This window comes from Cynocephalus volans, chromosome 14, assembly GCF_027409185.1.
Source record: "Cynocephalus volans isolate mCynVol1 chromosome 14, mCynVol1.pri, whole genome shotgun sequence".
Taxonomy (NCBI): Eukaryota; Metazoa; Chordata; class Mammalia; order Dermoptera; family Cynocephalidae; genus Cynocephalus; species Cynocephalus volans.
The window spans coordinates 81965108-81986395 of record NC_084473.1 but is presented as its reverse complement, the minus strand read 5'-3'; the positions used below and the strand labels follow the sequence as shown (position 1 = coordinate 81986395).

Here is a 21288-nt window from a genome sequence, read left to right as displayed (position 1 = left end):
GTCTGATACTTACCCTGGAAGACTCTGATGTAAGTCATCTACGGTGGGGCCTGGGCAATGGCATTTGCATAAGTTCTGCAGGTGATTCTAATGTAAGCCAGGCTTGGGATCCACTACACTCAGTGATTTGGATGATAGCTACTATTTGGCATCTAGAAATGTTACATTAATGGATATTTTACACACAATATCAATAATCCTCACAATAGTCCTGGGAGCTAAACATGATTATGCCCTTTTTATATATGTGAAACCTGAGTCTCAAAAGTGGCTTACACAAATTCACACAGCCTGTAAGTGGTGTTGCTGACCACACTGCAGGGAGGAGTGCTTTCCTCCCTCTCTCCCAGGACAGGAAGATGGTAATCAGCGAAGTGAAAGTAACAAGGTCTATAAGGAGTAAAGCTCTACACAACTCTCAGGGCTTGTTCTTGTTCCTGTCAATAGCCCATGCTCTACCTAGAAAGAAACTGCTTATTTTACACACTTGACCCTGGATTCCTCTTGCCACTCGCACTTGACTTTCAGCTGCAGTTAAGTAGCCCAGCCAGAGGCTGCCCTGCTTCCACAGTCTTGGTAAGGGCTTCTTTCCTTCTTCCTTGCCTTTGCACAGTGATCTTTGCTGTGGCCCTGAAGACACTGCTTGCCTGGCCCTGAGTGGCCCTGGAGCTTTGAAAAGCCAGCATTCTTTCCTGCAAGGCAAACTCCAGGCCACCCATTGTGACCCTGCATTACAGCATCATCGAAGCCCTCCCCATTTGCACTGCCTCTTGCCCCATCTGTGATCTGGTGTAAAGCCTGAGGAAAAACATGGGCAGGGAATTTGGAAAAGAGGAAGTGTTCAGAGGGGGAAAAGTCTATCTGAAGGTCAGAGCCTCATTAAAAAAAATCTTTGGGGCTGGCCGGTTAGCTCAGTTGGCTAGAGAGTCATGATAACACCACAGTCAGGGCCAGCCCGTGGCTCACTCAGAATAGTGCGGTGCTCATAGCACCAAGGCCATGGGTTCGGATCCCTATATAGGGATGGCCGGTTGGCTCACTTGGGAAAGCGTAGTGCTGACAACACCAAGTCAAGGGTTAAGATCCCCTTACTGGTCATCTTTTTAAAAAATAAAAAAATAACACCACAGTCCAGGGTTCGATCTCCGTACCAGCCACCAAAAAGAAGAAAAAAAAATCTTTGAAGTGCTCACCTCTTTGCCTTCCCATCTAGAGTCCTATTGGTCTTCTGAGCACCTTCAAGATGTTACAAAAATAATAGATTTCATTGTCAGGGAAACAGGCTCAGAAGGGAAGAACTGATTCACGGGTCTGTTTTAGGGGCTGTTTTGTCCTTGCACCCACACTTCAAAAAGGTCTGTCTGTGTAGGGTTGGATCAAGTAGGGAAGAGAGCAGAAGGGGCCCCCTCCTGGGAGTGGAGTCCTTTGAAAGGTGGGCTTTCTAAGCAGCCACAAGAGTGGAGGTAAAGTGGGATTAACCAACCTGGGGAACTTCGGACACACTCATATATACATACACACACACACCAGCTTTTTAACCAAACAGCAGCTTTTACTGAGCTCCAGGTGGGACTGGCCTGGCATGGCCAGTGCAGCAGGTTGCCCTCGAAGGCCAGTCTGTGGCATGATGGGAGATGCAGGGGTACACACATCAGGGCTGCTCTTCCACGCTCACTGTGATGGCTGAGACAGGAGCAAGTGCCAAGGTTCTCTGGAGACCAGAATTGGCCAGTGCAGCCATTCGACCTCTCCCCCAGGCCCAGCTGGGTCAGTCTCCTGGCCCTGAGGCAGTGCCTGCATCCTGGGCCTGTGGAGCACTACTGTCCACACTGCTCTGTGGGAGAAAGATGGCCAGCAGCACTATCAGGATGATGAGCAGGCCACCTCCCACCACCAGCCCCAAGTAGATCCAACAACGGGTGTTCTCCCAGCGCTTCTTCTGGGCCAAGGTCTTGGTTGTCTTGCTGAAGGCTGAGCTCTGTGGATACCCCCAGACACAGGGATGAAGTTAGCAGATCCCCTAGGGCCTCAGAATCAGGTCCTCCCAACTCCATCCCAGCAAGGCCTCGTCTCTATCCTGTCTGCCCCTTTGTCCACACAATCTGCCCTAGGGCCCTCCCAGCCTGACTCCTGATCTCAGACATGGGTGTAGCCCTTGACTTTCAGCGCTAATAGCTTATCCCCAGTTAACAATGTCAGTTCTCACCTTTAGGAAGGTCCACAGCTTCAAACCAAGGACTTCCTACTTTGTGAGGTCTACCCATTGCATATCTAGGCTAGGGGTGCCTCAGGAAAACCAGAGGCCCTGCATTGGCCCTCAAGCTGGCCTCAGCCCCCACAAAGGGCCTGGAGACCCAGAGCACAGCCTAAGAGCTCCCTCTGAAGGCTTCGCCAAGCCTCTCTCCTCCCCTCCCAGCTCCCCAGCCTCACACCATATCCAGGAGTTGGTCTGAACGCTGCTCCAGCTCTGCCAGCTTCCCATCGCGCTCCAGGACCTTGTCGAAGTTGTTGAGCATGATTTCCGTCACCTCGTCTGCCTGCTGCTGGCACCGCTCCAACTCCTTCCCTGCCTGGGCACCAAGCCCAGTCAGGGAGGCATGAGACCCCCACCTGGCCCTATCTGGCCCCAAGACCTAGAAGCCCCCTTCCCCTACTGTGTGTGGGTACAGTGTATGACTAACAGCATCCCTCATGTAAGGGTATGGCATGTGCAGAGTGAAGGGCTGGCCTTCTGGGTGGGTACAGCTCACCTGTGGTCTCACAGGCTTTTCCCCTTGCCCAACAAGGCAGGGCCTAGATCAACCCTGGCTTCCAGTATCTCAGCTTCCTCTAAGCTGCCCCAGGGTGGGACCTTCCCAGGAACCCACCCTCCCACAAAGCAGACACTGCTCACCTGCTCCAGGATGGCCTCTACCCAATGCACACCTGCCCTGTGGCTTCCCACTGGCATAGGGAGGTAGCAAAGAACAGAAAACCAAGCTGAGTGGCTAGAAACCAGAAAGGGAGGAAATCTACCCCACAGGCCTAGAAAGGTAATTTTGGACCAGCATACATCACATCACAGACTCTGCCTAACCCCCCTCCCAAACTGAGAAGCTCAGATCTCCCTACTGGGCCTTTGACCAGTTCTGCCTTCTGGCCTGACCCCACTCCCCACATCATTTCCTTCCTACAGCTGATCCCTCCCTGCCTGGGAACCACATCCCTCCTGGCCTCTGACCTCCAGACTTCCAGTTAGCCAGGGTCTTTACTGGGGTCCAACTCACAGAGATGAGACCAACTCTGAGAGTTCCCAGCCTGGGCAGAAGCCTCACCTAACAAAAAAGACCCAGCTCACTTTAGAGAACTGGGAAGGGAGGTGCAGGGTCCAAACTGGGGCAGGTTGAGAGGACAGGGGAGAGAGAGAAAGTCTAGGTCATAAACAAGAAGGGCACTGGGCTTTGGGTGCATAGGACTGAGAGAGACCAGGGCAGGAGGCCCTGGTGTGAGCTGGAGACCAGAAGCATGCCCAGGGATATTTCCGGGAGGTAAATACCACAGGATAAGCAAACCACAGCAACTCCCTCCTCTCAGCCTAGTCCTCCACAGCCCATCCCTGTTCTCATCTGCTCCTCACAGAGAGGACGCCAAGCTCCCTTTTCCCCCAGCCCACATCACCCATTGTCTGCAGCAGACATCTTGGCACTTGACTGAATTCCTCCTAAAACCACAGAGCTTAAGTGTTGGAAGGGATCTGGTCGTCACAGAGAACCACCTCCTACTCATGCAAGAATCCTCCTTCAGGATCCTTGCAGCTGCCTTGCACACAGCCTCCAAACATTCCCATTGTATGAATACTATCTCCTCAACAGGACCACAAGCTCCCACAGGGAGGGCAGGGACCAGTGCCCTACCTCCATCTGCCATCATCCCAGGGGCCTGGGAGGCCAGCATAGTGCTGACCATTGCAAGGACTCAGTGAGTGGGTCAGTTGCATTATAGCCTATCCAAAAGCAACTCTTATTCTCAAGAGATGTTCTCCCAGTGTGTTTATCTAGCCCAGCAGGAGTTTCAAGGGGCAGGCACGTGAAACCCAAATAGGTCAATATTTACCCATGAGCTAGAAGAGCAACCTGCTTGGGGAGGGGGGCAGGCAAACCACTGGGAGGTAGAGGAGTGACATACACTCACAGGCTGGGGGAAGTAGTAAGCGGGGGCCACAGAAGAATGATGAAGACAATAGGGAAGCTGTACTCTTTCTATCTTTTCCTGAGTCAGCCATCATCACCACTATCATCACTACTACATTATTCAACAAGCCTTCATTATTCGGCCCTTTGAACTTCCCCACATTCACATAGCTCAAGGCAAAAATTTGAGCTGGGACAAAGATTCGAAAATGAAAATCACTACTAGACATTGGTGGGATGCTGGATGTTATTTTTTCTATTCTGAATGCTACAGCTGTTGTTATCTTATTTTCCTACAAGGGGTGATATTAGGTCACATTCTCTGGAGCACTGACTGTGCCTCCAGCTGCAATCTGGAGCAGTCTCCCCCTCACTGGCAGACGGTAATCACGAGATCAATATTTCCTGAATAAATTGTGCCTGTTCTTAAGGAGATCACTGTCCTGCTGGGGAAGAGACAGACGTGATACAATTAGAGAAGAGTAAAAAGTAACACTGTGAGGTACAAATAGTAAGTGTGTAGCCACCCACAGAGAGGGTGAGATTAGAAGGGTGGGGTGACTCCTTGAAGGATGGGGTCAAGCAGAGGAGACCAGCTTCCAGGGAATGATAAAACAGGAACTAGCGCAGGTTTTGAGCCTAGGTGACAGAGAAGTGCTTCAGGATAACTTCCCTATTAGTGATAGAAGGGCATGGATTGAAGTGAGAAAAGTCCAGGCAGAGAGGCCAGCCAGACAGGGAAGAAGTGCAAGGGTGTGAGGATGAGATGCCTGCCAGGCCTGGGGTGGGGTGGGGTGGGTGGAATTGGGAGGCCAGTAGCTGAGAGTACAGAGAGGAAGGGTGGGCAAGGGGCATTTCTGAGACCTGCCAGGGGCTTGCAGGGCTTGGGGTTTTGAGCCTGGGAGGGGGAGCAGTTGTGTCATTGGCAGACAGAGGGTGGCAGTTATACAGGAAATGTTCTTGACAGACCATTATCCTCTATATAGAATATCCACCTGCAACATTCAAATCTCCTCTCAGGTTTTTCTAGGCTTAGTGCCCTTGGTTCCTACTCTGGAAACACAGCTCTCAAAAACTTCCCTGTCCTGATTCTCCTTGACTCCCCTCTTGCCTGTTTAGTATCCAACAAACCCAGTTCCAGCTGTTGTGGGATGCATGGACGAGTGCAGGTACTGGTGTGGCATCTCCTCCCTAGGTCAGCACTCAGTGGAACTCAGAGACTAAAAGAGGGCTCTGAGGTATATCCCTCTGTTCAGATCCTGCCTCTGCCACTCACCAGCTGAGCGACTAATACTAAAGAGGGGACCTCTCTGACCTGCCACTTCCTCCATAAAGTGGTGATAATAGTAACACCTACCTCATAAGATCAGTTAAGGATTATGTGACATATTGTAAATAAAAAGCTTAGCAAGTGTCTGACACATACTAAATACTCAATAAAAAAGAGCTATTATTATTGATGTAGCCAAAATTTCCTTAGCTGTTTTTGGGTTTTTTTTTTTTTTTCAGTCAGATCTCAAGAACTGTACGATACTTGTGGTCAATAAAACCTCTATCACTTGGTTAGAGTGTGGTATCAGGTCAAAGGTTCAGATCCCCATACCAGCCAGCTGCCAATAAATAAATAAGTAAATATATCCTCTAAGATAGTTTTACAAAATGCACAGCCAAGTAAAGTCTTCTATTGCAAACTTGTGCATGTGTTTCTCTTTTTTAAATTTTTTTCTTTTACTGTTTTTGGGTGTGGACTCAGGAAATATTGTATTTTAATTGACGCATGATAATTGTATGCACTTAATTGTTTCAACCTAAATACAGAACTTTACATGGCCTTTGATAACCAGCATCTAGTTTATTTCCATCAGGTGCTGCAGGCTGTTGAGGCTTCACATTTTGAGTAGTAATAATAGTCACCATTCAATGGGCACATACTGTGAGCTAAGCACTGTGCTACTAGCTATTCATTCACTTTATCATGTTTAATCCTCAAACAACTCATTGAAGAAAGTATTAGTATCCCAGTTTTACAGAAAACTTTGGCCTAGAGGTGTTAAACCATCTGTCCAAGATCACAGAGCCAGTGAGTAAAAGATCTGAGAGTTGAACCAACATAGACTCCAGGGATCACACCCTTAACCCCTGTGCTAAACTAGATGCAGGCGAAGGGAGCTCCAGTGCTTTTGCTGCTGGCTAAAGACTCACCAGACCTTTTTTTTTTTTTTTTTCTTTTCTTTTCTAAAAAGATGACCGGTAAGGGGATCTTAACCCTTGACTTGGTGTTGTCAGCACCACACTCAGCCAGTGAGCGAACCGGCCATCCCTATATGGGAACCGAACCCGGGGCCTTGGTGTTATCAGCACCGCACTCTACCGAGTGAGCCACGGGCCGGCCCTCACCAGACCTTTTGATGCTGTCAACTTAACTTGTGTGCCTATGAGTGAGGCCTGTGACTCAAAACACAAAGTCTTTGGAGAGAGGACAATGTACAAGATGAATGAATTCAAGTCATTACTCATTCAATTTCCATCTTTCCCATCACTGTTTTGTTCCTACTCTGTCCTCTATACCTTGTCTGGCAGAAAGGAAAGACCCAAGAAATCCTTGTTGACTGAATGAGTCACAGAGAAGAGGAGCAGAGAATGGAAAGGAAGAAGGACCAGGTAGGGAAAGCAGATGGGAAGAAGGAAGGCAAAGAGCTGGGGGACAGAAAAAGGGGCAAGAGAAGTAGAAATGACAAAAGGATGGAGCTAGGAGATAGGTGGGTGGAGGAGAGAGATCAATGTACCCTCCCCAGGCTCTCATCCACTATTGCCTCACATGTACCTGTGAGGGCCCAAGGTTTTCCAGTACCTGCCAGTAAACTGTTCTGCCCTCAGCCTTCATTTTGTAGGTTCCTCTTCTTTCCAAGAGCTAAGGGCCAGCTAGAAGCCCAAACCTAGCCGGGCCTGATCCCTTGCCCCGCATGTGGGAAGTGGGCTCTGGGCTCTGTTCCATTCTCAGGGCCTCTTCGATTTCCTGGCGTAGCCCCAGAGTGGCCTCAGAGCTCACTGCTACCTTCCTGCCCCACTTCCTCTTCCTGACACCAGTTCCCTGGAGATAAACCCATCCAGGCGTCACAACCCCTAGCTACACCACATCCATCACACTCTGCTAGCTTCTCCAAGACAGAATTATAATGTGCCAAGCCTGCTTCCTGCCTAGCCCATCTTCCCAGGAGCCCCTGGGGCGGGGAAACTGGCACTAGCTGTTCCTGACACCTTTGCCTTGGAGATGGCAAGTAAGTACAGAGGCCAGAGCCTGCAGCAGGAGTAGAGGTGACTCAACTCAGGAATGTGTCACTAGATAGGGGTTAGGAGGGAGTCAGGCCTATGCCACACTCGGATAATGTAGGTGGAACTTTTAGAAGATACAAACTCCTTTCCCTTTCACTGGGGGAAAGGAAATTGCCTTCCAACCCCCACCATGGGGCTGGAACGGCCTCTACCACCCCATCTACTCGGGTTTCTAACTCCTGGGCCAGGCTTGGCTCCTCACAGCTCCAGGAAGTGCTGAAGAGGTCATCACATTACCTACTACTTAGCATTGGGTTCTGAGTGCCAAGCGGGTCTCTGCCACTGTATCTCCTTTAACCCCTCAAGGACCCAGGGAGGCAGGTATTGCTGACCCCACTTCACAGATGCGGAAAAGGAAGCTCAAGGGGGTTAAGTGCCTTGCCGGGAGCCACAGAGCTGGGATCCCAGCCTGGAGTCTGACTCCAAAGCCGGTGCTCTGAACCACTTCGTTCCAGGGGAATGGGAAACCCGGACCCTGCTCACTCGGCACGGGGCAGCCTGGACGGGCTGCGCGCCTCACTTTCCCTCCCAAACTGCGCGGGAGCAGTCCCGGAGGACGCCCCTGCCCTCGGACTTCGGACTTCTGTCTCCGGCCCCCACACTCGCCCTCTGCCCCTCGTCGGGCCGACCGGCCGCGCCCGGGCCCTCACCATCGCCGCCGCCGCCGACGCCGACGCCACCTCGCCCGCTCCTGGCTCCTGGCTCCTGGCTCCTCTGTCGGCCGAGCGGCCGCGGTGCCAGCGGCCCTGGAGGAAGCGGAGGGGCGGGGCGGGCCGGCGGGGGCGGGGGGCGCGCCCTCCGCGAGCCTCAGTAGAGACCAACTTAAATCGAAAGCGGCCGGCGACAGCCACCCGGGTTCGTGGGCGCCTCCTCCCGGGCCGCCGGCTCCCGACTTCGGATGGCACCCCAGCCTTGCGAATTGGGGGCTAACTCTGAGCTCGGCACCACGTCTGCACTCTGGCCACACGTTGGGGGCACAATCTTTGAAACTGGCACGATGGAGTGGTCCCCGGAGCCCTCTCTGGAGCTGCGTCCGAGATCGGGTGGATCGGGTTTAGCTGGGGAGGCGTCATTCATTCATTCAACAAGCATCTGTGTGAGTACCATTGTCAGGCATTGTGCTAGGTGCTGGAGATGCCATGAACAAGCCTGGTGGGGGCTTTGCCACCCAGGTGAGTGCATCTCATAACCAAAAACAGACCCCCCAAAAAGTTTTGAAACCAAAGAGAGGTGATGGTCACACAACATTCTGAATACACTACATGTCACTGAATTGTACACTTTAAAATGGTAAACTGTATGTTATATGAATTTCACCTCAATTTAAAAAGAAAGCAGACCCCCATGGGGGAGGTTCCACCTCTAGCTTTTCTGTATTTCTCTCCTCGCCAGAAAGACAAATGCCACCCTGCCCTAGTGTGGACAATGGAGGAGGCTAGTGTGTCTGCTACCACTCCAGAGCCTTCCTGAGCTGAATCTACCCATCCTCTCCTCTCATTGCAGGGAAATCACCAGCCACCTATTCTCCATCCAACCCCATGCCACCCTAACATCTCAAATAAGGCCCCTCTTGACCAAGGGGGTTGAGGGATTCCCTCCCTGGGGCTGAGCCTCTGTGAGCACAGAAGCCCCATACCAAGAAGGCATTATAGACCACCACTCCTACCCTGGATGGCTTCACCTCAGTTCCTTGGACCTAGAGTCCAACAGTGGACTGAGGAGAGGATGGCCATGGTCTTGGAAAAGACTGCTCTGAGGGTCTCTTCTGTCCTTTTCCATTCTCCATTTCAGAGCACAATTCCAGAACCTGACTTGCCAGTCTAGTCTCAAATCCTGTCTCCCAGCCCTGTCCCTGCCCTACTTCCTCCCAACAGGTTGTTTCCAATTTTGGAAAGCCTATGGAAGAAACGGGGACAGAGAAGGCAACCACAAATCAAGGCATCCTGGGCACTGGAAAGAGTGACAATGACAGTGGAACCTGGTAGGGAAGAGGGAGGCCTGAAAACAGAAAGGCTCTTTGTGCATGGAGAGGAAAGAGGGCCATAGGCCCCGGGCCTGTGACACTGACTGTGCCCAGCCATGGGATGCGAGGAAGAGGTACTGGCCCCCTCAGGACAGCTGAGACCCAGAGGTCCTGCTAAGTTCCAGAAGGGCAGGGGTGGACAGAAAAACATGCAGAACCACAAGAAAAGGAAAAGCAGTCCAGTTCTTCCAACCTTGGGCTCTAGCCTACAACAGGGCAATAGAAGAGAGACAGCAGTGGCGGAAGAAGTAGGAGGCCCTAAACCAGACCCTAAATGCTCTGTCCAGGTATGTTTCGTGTCTCAGCTAAATTTCCAGAAGAGCAATAGAAGAGCAATAAAGGGACATGGCAGGATGCAAGGGGGACACTTAAGAATCTTGCATAACACCCTAAAATGCTGTGAAGGTTTTGAATTTTCCATTTGCCAACACTCCCAAACAATTCTTATTCTTGAGACCTATGACAATGAACGGAACAGGGAGGAACAAAGAAAGACAGGGAGGCTCTGTCTTTCTACTCCAAACATTCTCTCTCCACCCCTCTAACAACTTGGGCCTCAAATGGGAGAACCTGAGCCAGAGGGTGTCCTCCAAAAGAACAGAAATAGAAGGGTCAAAGGCAAAATGGAATGGGAGGAAGTGCCTCACACACATAGGGATACTGAAAGGTCTTTATTGCCCACCAGCTATCAACAGTTTCCCAGCCACCTGCTGGGCCCTCGGGTCTTTCCAGCCCACTGTAAGGACCCATGAAATGCAGCCCCAGTCCAGCTCTCTCCTTCTGGGTACCCAGGTGCTCCCCGGGGCATACAATGTGGCAGAGGGGCCTCAGAGTGAGGGGCAGGAGGACCGAGCAGCATTCTTGTGAAGGACAGGAGAGAGGGCTCCTCTTGGTACCCATTATGGAGGGCTGCGCCAGAAGAGGAGGGTGGGGTGGGAGGGGCTCCTTAAGTTGGGATGGCTCCAGTGGCAAAGAGGATGATGAAGAGGATGATGATAAAAACAATCACACAGATGAGGACAATCATCTTCACGTTCTTCCACCAGAACTTCCGAGCCACCTTCTGCGATGTTGTCTTGAAGTGCTCGGACTGTTGGGGACAAGGTAGAGTGAGTGGGCCAGTGGCTCCTCCCACTGGAACACAAGTACAAACAGAGGCCCATGGGCCATACATCTAAATACTTATATTATAAGTAGAGCTAACAAACTGTTAGATAAAAGATGCTCTATCCTAGGGCCGGCCAGTGGCACACTTGGGAGAGTGTGGTGCTGATAACACTAAGGCCACGGGTTCGGATCCCATATAGGGATGGCCGGTTGGCTCACTGGCTGAGCGTGGTGCTGACAACACCAACTCAAGGGTTGAGATCCCCTTACCGGTCATCTTTTTAAAAAAAATAAAATAAAAAAAAATAAGGTAGAGTGAGTGGGCCAGTGGCTCCTCCCTCTGGAACACAAGTACAAACAGAGGCCCATGGGCCATACATCTAAATACTTACATTATAAGTTGATCTAACAAACTGTTAGATAAAAGATGCTCTATCCTAGGGCCGGCCCGTGGTACACTTGGGAGAGTGTGGTGCTGATAACACCAAGGCCACGGGTTCGGATCCTATATAGGGATGGCCGGTTAGCTCATTTGGGAGAGCGCAGTGCTGACAACACCAAGTTAAGGGTTAAGATCCTCTTACTGGTCATCTTTAAAAAAAAAAAAAAAAAAAAAAGATGCTCTATCCTCCTATCTTGACGAATATGCCTTCGTAACAATCTGGAGGGCTAGGTTCAAATCTAGAATTCTTGGGGTCCTGGGAGTTCCCCATCTGAATGTGGCAGGGGGCTGGGGGTCCCCTCTCTTCACCCCAGCACTGTTATGCACACTGAGGAGTCTTACACAGGTTCACACCCAGGGGTGTGACACTGACAGCACAATCCACCCTTGGGAGGATAGACCGTGAGGCTGAAGGGTACAGGCTCCAGGTGGGCACATCTCCCAGTTCCATGACTCCTTGTTCCACAGGGATGGCTGACGCTGGAGGAGGGACCAGGGCAGCACAGGGGGTTGGAAGTGAGGGAAACTCCTCTTCCCCCTCCCCCAACTCCAGTTGCAGACACTAAGTTTCCCTGGACCACGATCCCCAGATTAGGCTGCAGAAAGAGGCACTAAGTCCCAGGGAGACAAAGGAGCAACACCCAAGATCACACACACGACTCAGAAAACCTGAGCCAGTCTCTCCCCAGTGGATACAGAATCTGAGGCTCCACCTTTGCTGAACTTTGGAGTTGCCCCCTCCCTGAGCAGCTGGTCTTGGCTCTTGGCTGGAGGGAGAGAATAAGGTCTAGCAAGATGTGTGGGAGATATTTTTCTAAACTTCAACTGGCTGAGGACCCCAGGATCAAAGAATTTCACTGCTCTTCCCAGCTTCTTTTTAAAGCTGACTCAAGGAGACTCTAGCAGTTTTCCACCCCTTGCCTAATAACTCCTAGAGAAGGCCAAAGGCCCTAGGAGGATTTCCCCAAAGCCAATATTTTTGCTCTGTGGAGGTCAGGTCTAAATGATTGTCAAAAGGAAGATCAATCTCATAGAGAGAAGCCTAAGAATGTGTGGGCTAACTGAGCTGTCTATCTGCCTCAGAAAATGCCTGCATGGCCAGCCCCCCACCCCAAGCTGCAGTCACTAGACCCATTCCCTGAACTCCATACCAGTCAGCAGAGCAGAGCAGAATTAGAAGTGGGGACTCAGCTCACATAAATTCCCCAAACAGGTGAAAGACAATAAATTAGGCAGACTTCCATTTTTACGCTTCATTTTGCCTCACCAAAATGAAGCCCTTCCCCCAAGCCATCCTCCCTCCCTCTGTTCCTCCAGCCCTCAAGTGGCTCACTGTGGCTTCCAGATCCTCTGTCTTGTTGCGGAGGTGATCCAAATTTTCTCCTCGAGCCAGGATCCGCTCCACATTCTGGGTCATGATATTCTTGACTCCCTCCACCTCACTCTGCAGATTCCGCACGCGATCATTTTCTCCGCCTCCACTGGCCTCCTCCTGGGCAGCAACACAGGGGTTAATTAGACCAAGTGCTGGAGGACTGGATTGGCTCAGAGGCCAGGAAGGGTAAGATCTTTTAGCTTTTTGTAATGCTTGAATTGTTTACAAAGAGAATGTTTTCTTGTATTACTCACATAATCAAAAATAAATGCATTTTTAAGCCCTGGAAGGTGAGATCTGATGCTAGACAGACTAGATCAAACTTCTTTTTGGGTTCTCAGGCCCCTGACAAGAAGCAGCAGCACACCACTAAATCCCTCTCCACTGCCTCCTTGCTCCTCAGCGAGGGTCATAGTAGGTAGCGGAGCCACCATCTCACAATTTTCCCCTCCAGTGCAGAGCCGATGGTTATTTACCAGATCCCAGAGCCATCCCCCTTCCTTGATCCCACTGGGTCCTCATTAAAAGTGTCTGTGCTAGCCAGCAGAACACCCTCACCTAGCCTAACCTATCTCCCTCAGCTGCTGGAGTGCTGCTCCAGCTCCTGGGCCTCCTGGGCAGCTTAGCCATAGTTCCACTGCTGTGGTCCAGAGCAACGGGCAACCACGTTCCCCACGAGGCGCCACTAGTCGTTGAGCCACACACTTCTTCTTTTCCCACCACTTAGCAGACATTCAATAAAAACATCCGCCTGGGCCTTGGGGGAAATGAGTACAGGTCCTCCCTGACAGAGGCCTCACCCGGAGGCTTCTCCATAAGCTTTTTGAGCAGGGAGGGGAAAGCGTTAAGCTACTCCTTCCCTGCCCACTGGAGCTCCAGAAACAGGCCAGGGGTGTGGGGCAAAACTAGATTATCACAGAAAACCAACTTCTGGTTCTTTACAAACCCTCTACTCTCTTTCTCATGTTTATGGAGGAGGGCTGATTGCTTGAACTCAGTGGACAGACAAATCCTGGGCGTTTCTGTGTAGGGATGAAGTGAAAGGCTGAGGGGGAGAGCTCCTGCCGACTGGAATCTGGCCTGGGAACAGCAGAGGTGCTGCCGGGACTGTCAAAACACCCAGCTTAGGGGCTCAGGCCCAGCCGGAGGAGGAGGGGGAGGCTGGAGCAACAACTCTGCTGGAATTCGAACCCCCACCCCCACCGAGGCGCTGCTCCAGGCCAGCACAGAGCTCAGGGGAGGAAGGCAGAAGGGAAGGAGCAGGAACCCCCGCACAGGCGGCTCAGAGCTATCGGCAGCCAAGTTGTCAAAGAGAGGCCACAGGCAGTGCTGGCCGGGCCTTCTGACTGCCATCAACTCTGCCTTCACCGCACAGACAACCTCCAGTCCCGAGCCCCTGCTGGCGCCTCTTTAAATCAGCCCTTTCCTAGTTCCCAGTTCGCTCACCATGTCTCCGAGTGGCTGGGGCCTGACGGCAGTAGAACTGACTTAGTCTGTTTCCTCCCGGGGCAGCCCTCGGTTCACTTCCTGCTTGCCCCAACTTTCAGCCTGCCCCCGCCCACCTCGCATCTCGAGTTGCTCCAGCCGCACCTGACGCGAGTTCCCCAGGTAGGCGGTTACCTCCACTGCCTTCCCGGTCTTCTCCCAAACAAGGGCTTAAGCTTAAAGCAAAAGGGCTCCCGGCGCCCCAGGTCTTCTAACTTGCCAGAAACGAGAAAAGAAAGAGCAAGCAGCCCTCCTAGGTTTCCTGAGGCTGGACCTCCTGATCCAGAAAGGGCAGCCAGTTCCTTTTTATGTCTTGAATATCTGACTCGTTTCGAGAAATCAACCATAAGCATCCTGCCAGCATGCAGATATGAAAATTTCTTGCTGGACAACCCTCGTTCCCTACGTGGGCAGAAAACACTATAGCCCCCAAAGTCTGGAATACTATGATCCTGGGCTCTGATGTCAGAAGGCTCTGGATTACAGCTACATGACTTTGAGTGATCCTCTTCACCTCTCTGGATTTTGCAGGTGCTAATGATGAGCACAGAGGGTGATGAGGAGGAGTAAAAAGACACGTGCAGCAGTTCAGCAGTGTCTGGAATGAAGTATGGAATCAGGAAGTGTTGGCTGACCAATAGGGGCCACATGGGGGTTGGTGAACCCAGTGAGTGGTCGAGAGGACCACCTATGGACCAGAGGGAGGGCCCAGGACAAAAGGTTTTTCCACCAACCTGGCTCCAGCCCAGAGAAAATCTGCTCTTCCCGGATGGTGTTTATCAAGACAGAAGAACAATAACAGGAATATGCGGAAGGGAACAAACATTCTTGTCCTCTCCTAGAAGAAATAACAGCTCTAAGGAGGAAATGTCAGCGTCTCCAACAAACATTTTTACAAGGCTTAATAAGTTTTGGATACCTGTAGCATTTTGAGACACTTTCCTTCTAACTTATAGTAAGTAAAATCTTATCTCCAATTAGATTATAAGGTTATTCAGACCTGAATTTTGGAGGTCAGGACAAACAGCCTGGGAAACTAGGTTTGTACCAGACTGCTTTCACAGAGAATGTGGCTGTCTCACCCCTGAGTGTCCTTAGAAAGGCTGCAACATGGCCAGGTAGAGATGACTTGAATCTTTGGTCTATACTTGTGCTATCCAATATAGTAGCCACTAACCACATGTGGCTGTTGAACATTTCAAACGTAGCCTGTCTAAACTGAGAAGTTTTGTGTGCATAAAATACACATCAGATTTCACAGACTTAGTATGAAAAAAAGAATGTAAATCTTTCAATAATTTATGTTGATGGTGTGTTGAAATAATGTTTCAGATATATCGAGTTAAATACTAGTCACATGTTATTTAAATTTTTCTACTAGCAGAAAATTTTAAATAACATGACTAGTAAAATTTTTTAAATTACACATTATAATGTGGCTCAAATTATATGTCTATTGGACATGCTGATCTATACCTTAATGACCTTGGACAAACTTGCATAACAACTCTGCACCTCAGTTATCTCATCATCTGAGCGTGGCACTTAAAAACGCAGTAAGTGTTGTCTATTGTGATTATGATTAAGAATTCTACAGCCTTGTAACACCAAGGTTGAGGGTTCAGATCCCCATATCGGCCAGCTGCCTTCCCCCCCCCACAAAAAAAGAATTCCAGCTGCTAACTAAGGTGGTGGTGGGGGTGAGGAACAAGAGAGGTGCCCAGAGATGGAGGGGCCAGAGAAGGCTGAGTTGGGTAGCAAGAAATGGAGGAGGATCCCCAGAGTGGTTATCATAGTTTCCTTTTTTTCTTTTTTGCAGCCGGCGGGTCCAGAGATCTGAACCCTTGACCCTGGTGTAGGGTTATGAGAGGAATTACTGGGGTCTAGTATGCCACTGCCAGACTTGTGAGATAGAATAGGGCTAGGCTTGTGAATGAAACTGACTCCATTTTCCCTGAATAGGACGCTTTGTTATTTTCCACTCCTGAGTCACGAGACCCCCAGGGTGCATGATTACCCCATGGCCCTCCCTGATACAATAAACTGAGATAAGAGAGGAACAGATATTCACTGAGTTGCAAAACCCCTCTCCAAGGCTTGTTTCCCGTAATTGTAAAAATTAAGTTAAAGATTAACTTTAAGACCCTTTTAGGAGTTCCCACGTAGGCACAAAGCTTCAGGACGACTGCTACAATGACCTTCCTGGAGTGAGGATAATGAACACCACCAACATCTTGGACAGGCACAAGGTCCAAAGCCCTAACTGAGCAACCAGAAAGAACAGAATGGACCACCTCCAGAGGCACAGAATGATGATGCTGGCCTGCACCCCTTAACCCCTATAAAGGACCCTGAACAGCTCCCCTCAGAGGGCTAGCTTTTCTGTAGCTACCCCCCGATTCCTTACACATAAGTCTATCTCTTCTTTTAATAAAGCGTTGCTTGCTTCACTGCTGAATGCATTGTTCATTTCTATGACTTTGGGACCCAAGAGCTTAATTTGGTAATGTTTCGACATACATGGGTGTCACTGAGGGAGCTGACCCTCGGCCAAGACCCAGCAACCATCAGCAGGGAGTGTCCAAAGTGCCTACAGTTTGGCCTGCGACCTGTTCACCCTCATCTTCACCATGCAGAATCCTTGCAAGCTTAGCCTTGCCTGTGCAAACATTACAACATTATGCTTTGTCAGAAGACCTCCTTGATAACACCCTCACAACATGAGACCATCAGTAAGACACTGAACAATGTGCTATGTGCAAAAATGGTACTGCAGGCGGGGTACGAGAGAAAAAAACAAATGTCATTGATTCCTTTATAATTAAGGAAGGCTCCACCCCAGATAAAATGGAGTTTCTTTGTAACTCTGTGAGGAAAAAATGCTAGGTGGTAGGAGTTGTTGCCAAAAAAGCAACAGTAATGGGCCGGCCCGTGGCTCACTTGGGAGAGTGTGGTGCTGATAACACCAAGGCCCCGGGTTCGGATCCCATATAGGGATGGCCGGTTCGCTCACTGGCTGAGCGTGGTGCTGACCACACCAAGTCAAGGGTTAAGATCCCCTTACCGGTCATCTTTTTTTTAAAAAAAAGCAACGGTAAGATGATAAAGAATGTTCTCACAGTCCCTGTGTGATCAGAAGACTCGGATATCTTCTGATCTACTACTCTACTACCCCCCGGCTGTGTAGTCTTTGGCAAGCCACTTTCCTCTGGGAGCTTCACTTTCTTAGTCTGCAAAATGGGAATAGAATGAAAGCTGCCTTGCAGAGTTATTTTTAGGATGAAATTAATACAGGTATGTATTTCTGCTGAAGTAGTTTACAAATGAAAAAGAAGAGTAATAGAAAATGGAATGAGAAAATAGGGAAAAGGGAATATTACAGCTTGAAAAGGCAACCAAGCAATCTTTGTGCTACGTGACCCTTGGCATATGTCCTAGTCTTCTTATGTATGGCCCGGGTGGGCAGTTTATTCCTGTATATAACAGGGAAAAGGCTGGAGAACAAGGAAAAAGCTCATTCAGGAGGATCAACTGAACTTGCTCCCTTGAGGGATCATAAAGCTCTCACCACTGCCAAGGCTTCTTTCTGTCTCCAAACCCCTCTCTGTAGCCTGTTACACTGCTGGCCACCCCACTGCTGACACAGTCACTGCTCATCTCTCCCAATGTACCCTCTTCCTCTCTGACTGTGCCCTTAAATCCCAAAGATTCTGCCCTCAGCCATCTGTTCTTCAGACTTTGCACTCTTTCATAGAGCAGTAGTTCTCAATGGGGATGATTTTCCCCTCCAGAGCAAATCTGACAATGTCTGGAGACATTTTTAGTTATCACAAAATATGCTACTGGTATCTAGTGGGTAGGGGCCAAGGAAGTTGCTGAAGCATCCTAAAATGCAAAGGACAGCCCCTTCACAACAATGAATTATCTGGACCAAAATGTCAATAGTGCCAAGGTTGGGAAATCCCGGTTTCCCTAGGGAAGTCCAATGCTTCCACAGCTTCAACAGGTATTTGTGGACAATCCCCAAATCTGTATCTCCAGCCTGGACATTTCTCCCAACTGCCAGTGCCACCTCTCCAATGCCCTGGACAGTCCACAGACACCTCCAACACTCAAACTCTTTATCTTTTCCCCATGTTCCTCCTCTTGGATAGTACTCCAATTCTACCAATTTCTCAGGCTAGAAACCCCAAGCCATTCTCCATATGCAGTGGGTCATTACCAAGTCTTCATTTATTCTTGGTCACATCTCTCAAATCCACCCCCTCCTTTCCATATCAGCCCTTCCTTCCTAGTTAATGCCAGCATGATCTCTTCTCTGGACAATTCTAATGACCTCCAAACTGACTTTCTTTTCCCAGCCATTCCTCTTGTGGCTGTTAGCTATCTTCCCAAACTACATATTTGAGTATGTTCCACTCTAACTCCAGGCTAAAGCCCAAAATTCTTAGCCAGGCATTCCAAAACTGTTCTCAATCTGCTTTTCTAAGCTTATCTCCCATGAGACTCATCTCCCAGCCCTCCAGGCACACCAAATTGCCTGTCCTTGCCGGAACACTCTACACCATCCCCTTTTATATATTTGTTTAAAGGCTTTACTCATCACAGCCTATGGAAATTCTATTCATATTTAAGACATAGCATCCATGAATCCTTCCAGATTTCCCTACTGAAGCTAATTTCTACTTCTTTTCATCTCCACCACATTTTGTTTTTCTTTTATTTAATCTATCATATGCTTTGCCATTAACTGTATACACGTTTGATCCCTCCAAGACTCTGAGTTCTGTGAAGGTAGGCAGTGGCTTTGTCCTCACTGTGGTATGCCTTGAAGTGTATAATATATGCCCTGAACACAGTAGGCAACTCACTAAATGTCTGCGATATTGAATTGAGAGATCCGAAGAGGGCTTCTTTCTCCACAGTGCAAACAGAAAGATGATTTTTATTAGAAAAGATCCATGAAGAAATTTCTTTCCTAAACTTTGACTATTTTATGGATAAATGAATGCTAAATGCCACAAGTATATTGGTCCTGAAAGGATAAACTGGAGACAAAGCCACTGAACAAAATCAAGTGAAAATCATGGGCTGGGGAGTGCTGAGTTAGTATAGCTCATTAATTAGCTGTATTTCTCTTGCCCAGAATACTCTCAGATCACCCAAGACTATTAAGAACTTTTGGTTTCCCTCTGTCCTCTCAAGATTTTATTCATCCTTCAAAGTCCAGCTCAAGTACTACTACTTCAAAAAATTTTTTCATGATTTCTCCAGTTGTAAATCATTTCTTAGTGCTCCCATAGCACTCACTTAATAATGTTAATGACTTTTTACATTTTTTTACTATATTACTATCCTATTATATCTATATTCTTTTATAACTACCTGTTTCTTTGCCCTTAAACTCCTAGAGGACAGAGGCCACAACTTAGTCACTTGTTTCCTCCTCTGTAACTTGTCCAGTCCTTAGAACATAACAGAGCATAAATGCTGAACTTAAGGGAACATCTCATTTTGAGCAGTCGTAGAAGAGTTAGTACAAACTTCCCAAGCCACACTGAATCCATTTGGGTAAGAGATCTACCTCCTAAGAAGATATGTGGCTTCCAAAGTGACTTGGACTGCCCTGCCTGTTAGGATGACCTAAAAGTGGGCCATATCCTCAACAGCAAGAACACTAGCCTGGTGATTTCATCTGCCAAACACATCTGGCCCCAATAATCCCTTTTTACATCTACCCCTGCCATTCTCTTCCTTTAGGACAGCAGTTCTCAGTGTGGTCTGTGAACCCCTGGGATCTTCAAGGACAAAACTACCATACTACTACTGAGATATTTGCCTTTTTAACTGTGTTGACATTTGTTTGCACTGATGCAAAAGCAATGATGGGTAAAACTGCTGGGACTCAGCAGAAATGAAGTCAGAGGCACCAAATTGTAGTAGTAGTCATTGTATAAGGGTAAGTCAAAATGTTCATGGAAAAACAGAATTAAAAGATAATGCTAATCTTCCATTAGCTTTTGAAGTACCCTAGTATTCCTCACTTGCCATGCACTTGCAATTTTTTAAAATGTCATTTTTAATTAAGAATGTCCTTGATGAAGCCATACAAGTTATTAACTTTATTAAATCATTTTTTTTGCATGTAGAAGTTTATGTAGTAGCTCAGTACTTTCAGAATCATAGTTTAATTACATACCCGTTATTATCTATTTTATTAAATCTTGACCCTATAGTACACCTTTTTAGTATTTTATTTGAAGAAATGGAAAATATGTTTTTTTTTTTTTTTTTTTTTTTTTGTCTTTTTCGTGACCGGCACTCAGCCAGTGAGTGCACCGGCCATTCCTATATAGGATCCGAACCCGCGGCGGGAGCGTCGCCGCGCTGCTAGCGCAGCACGCTACCGAGTGCGCCACGGGCTCGGCCCAGAAATGGAAAATATGCATACAGCACTTCTGAATATGATAGTTGTCTTATGGTTTTCCAAGAAAAAGCACCTGTGCAATTAAACCGCAAGCTGAACTAACCTTTGTTTTTAAATTAATAGACTTTATTTTTTTGAGCAGTTTTAGGTTTACAGAAAAATTGAGGCTGGCTGGATGGTTAGCTCAGTTGGTTAGAGCACGTGTTATTAACACCAAGGTCAAGAGTTTGATCCCCATACCAGCCAGCCACCAAAAAAAAAAAAAAAGAAAAGAAAAAGAAAAATTGAGCAGTGAGTACAGAGAGTTCTCATATATACCTTTATGCTCCCACAGTTTCTCCTATGTTGCATTAGTATGGTATATTTGTTACAATTGGTGAGCCAATATTGACATATTATTAACAAAGTCCATACTGATAAATTATTAACAAAGTCTATAATTTACATTAGGGTTTAGTCTTTGTGTTGTGCATTTTATAGGTTTTGACAAATGTATAATGATACGAATCCACTATAACACCAGTACCTCATATAGAATAGTTTCACTTCTCTAAAAATTTCCTGGGTGCCAACTATTCATCCTTCCCGCCCCACCTCAAATCCACAGCAACTACTAATTTTTTTTACTGTTTCCATAGTTTTGCCTTTTTCATAGCATCATATAGTTGGAATCGTAGTTTGTAGCCTTTTCACATTGGTTTCGTTCACTTAGCAATATAAATTTAAGGTTCTTTTATGACTTTTTGTGGTTTGATAGCTTATTTATTTATTTATTTATTTATTTATTTTTTAAAAGATGACGGGTAAGGGGATCTCAGCCCTTGACTTGGTGTTGTCAGCACCACACTCTCCCAAGTGAGCTAACCGGCCATCCCTATATAGAGATCCAAACCCATGGCCTCAGTGTTATCAGCACCACACTCTCCC

General features: G+C 48.3%; 1 protein-coding gene across 3 annotated transcripts; it reads right to left on the bottom strand.

Annotated features, from left to right (window-relative positions):
* Positions 1–1531: 1531 nt before the first annotated feature.
* LOC134363024 (vesicle-associated membrane protein 8) lies at positions 1532–14073 on the bottom strand. 3 transcript variants are annotated; one of them, XM_063078537.1, is made up of 4 exons: positions 13896–14073; positions 12408–12566; positions 2433–2570; positions 1532–1978 (listed from the first exon to the last, which is right to left on the bottom strand). In XM_063078537.1, the coding sequence occupies exons 1-4, from the start codon at positions 13896–13898 to the stop codon at positions 1769–1771; spliced, it is 510 nt and encodes a 169-aa protein (XP_062934607.1). In that variant the 5' UTR covers positions 13899–14073; the 3' UTR covers positions 1532–1768. The 3 variants fall into 3 exon arrangements, with proteins under 3 accessions (XP_062934607.1, XP_062934608.1, XP_062934609.1); XM_063078538.1 differs by lacking the exons at positions 12408–12566; positions 13896–14073 and adding an exon at positions 8153–8246; XM_063078539.1 differs by lacking the exons at positions 1532–1978; positions 2433–2570 and adding an exon at positions 10178–10615 and having other exon boundaries at positions 13896–14055.
* Positions 14074–21288: the final 7215 nt, after the last annotated feature.

Excerpts from the sequence above, each read along its gene's own strand:
- LOC134363024 (XM_063078537.1), bottom strand. Across the intron at positions 2,571-12,407 it reads CAGAGGATCTGGAAGCCACA|GCAGGGAAGGAGTTGGAGCG; the intron begins GTGAGCCACTTG and ends CTTGGTGCCCAG. Across the intron at positions 1,979-2,432 it reads CAGACCAACTCCTGGATATG|AGCTCAGCCTTCAGCAAGAC; the intron begins GTGTGAGGCTGG and ends GGGTATCCACAG.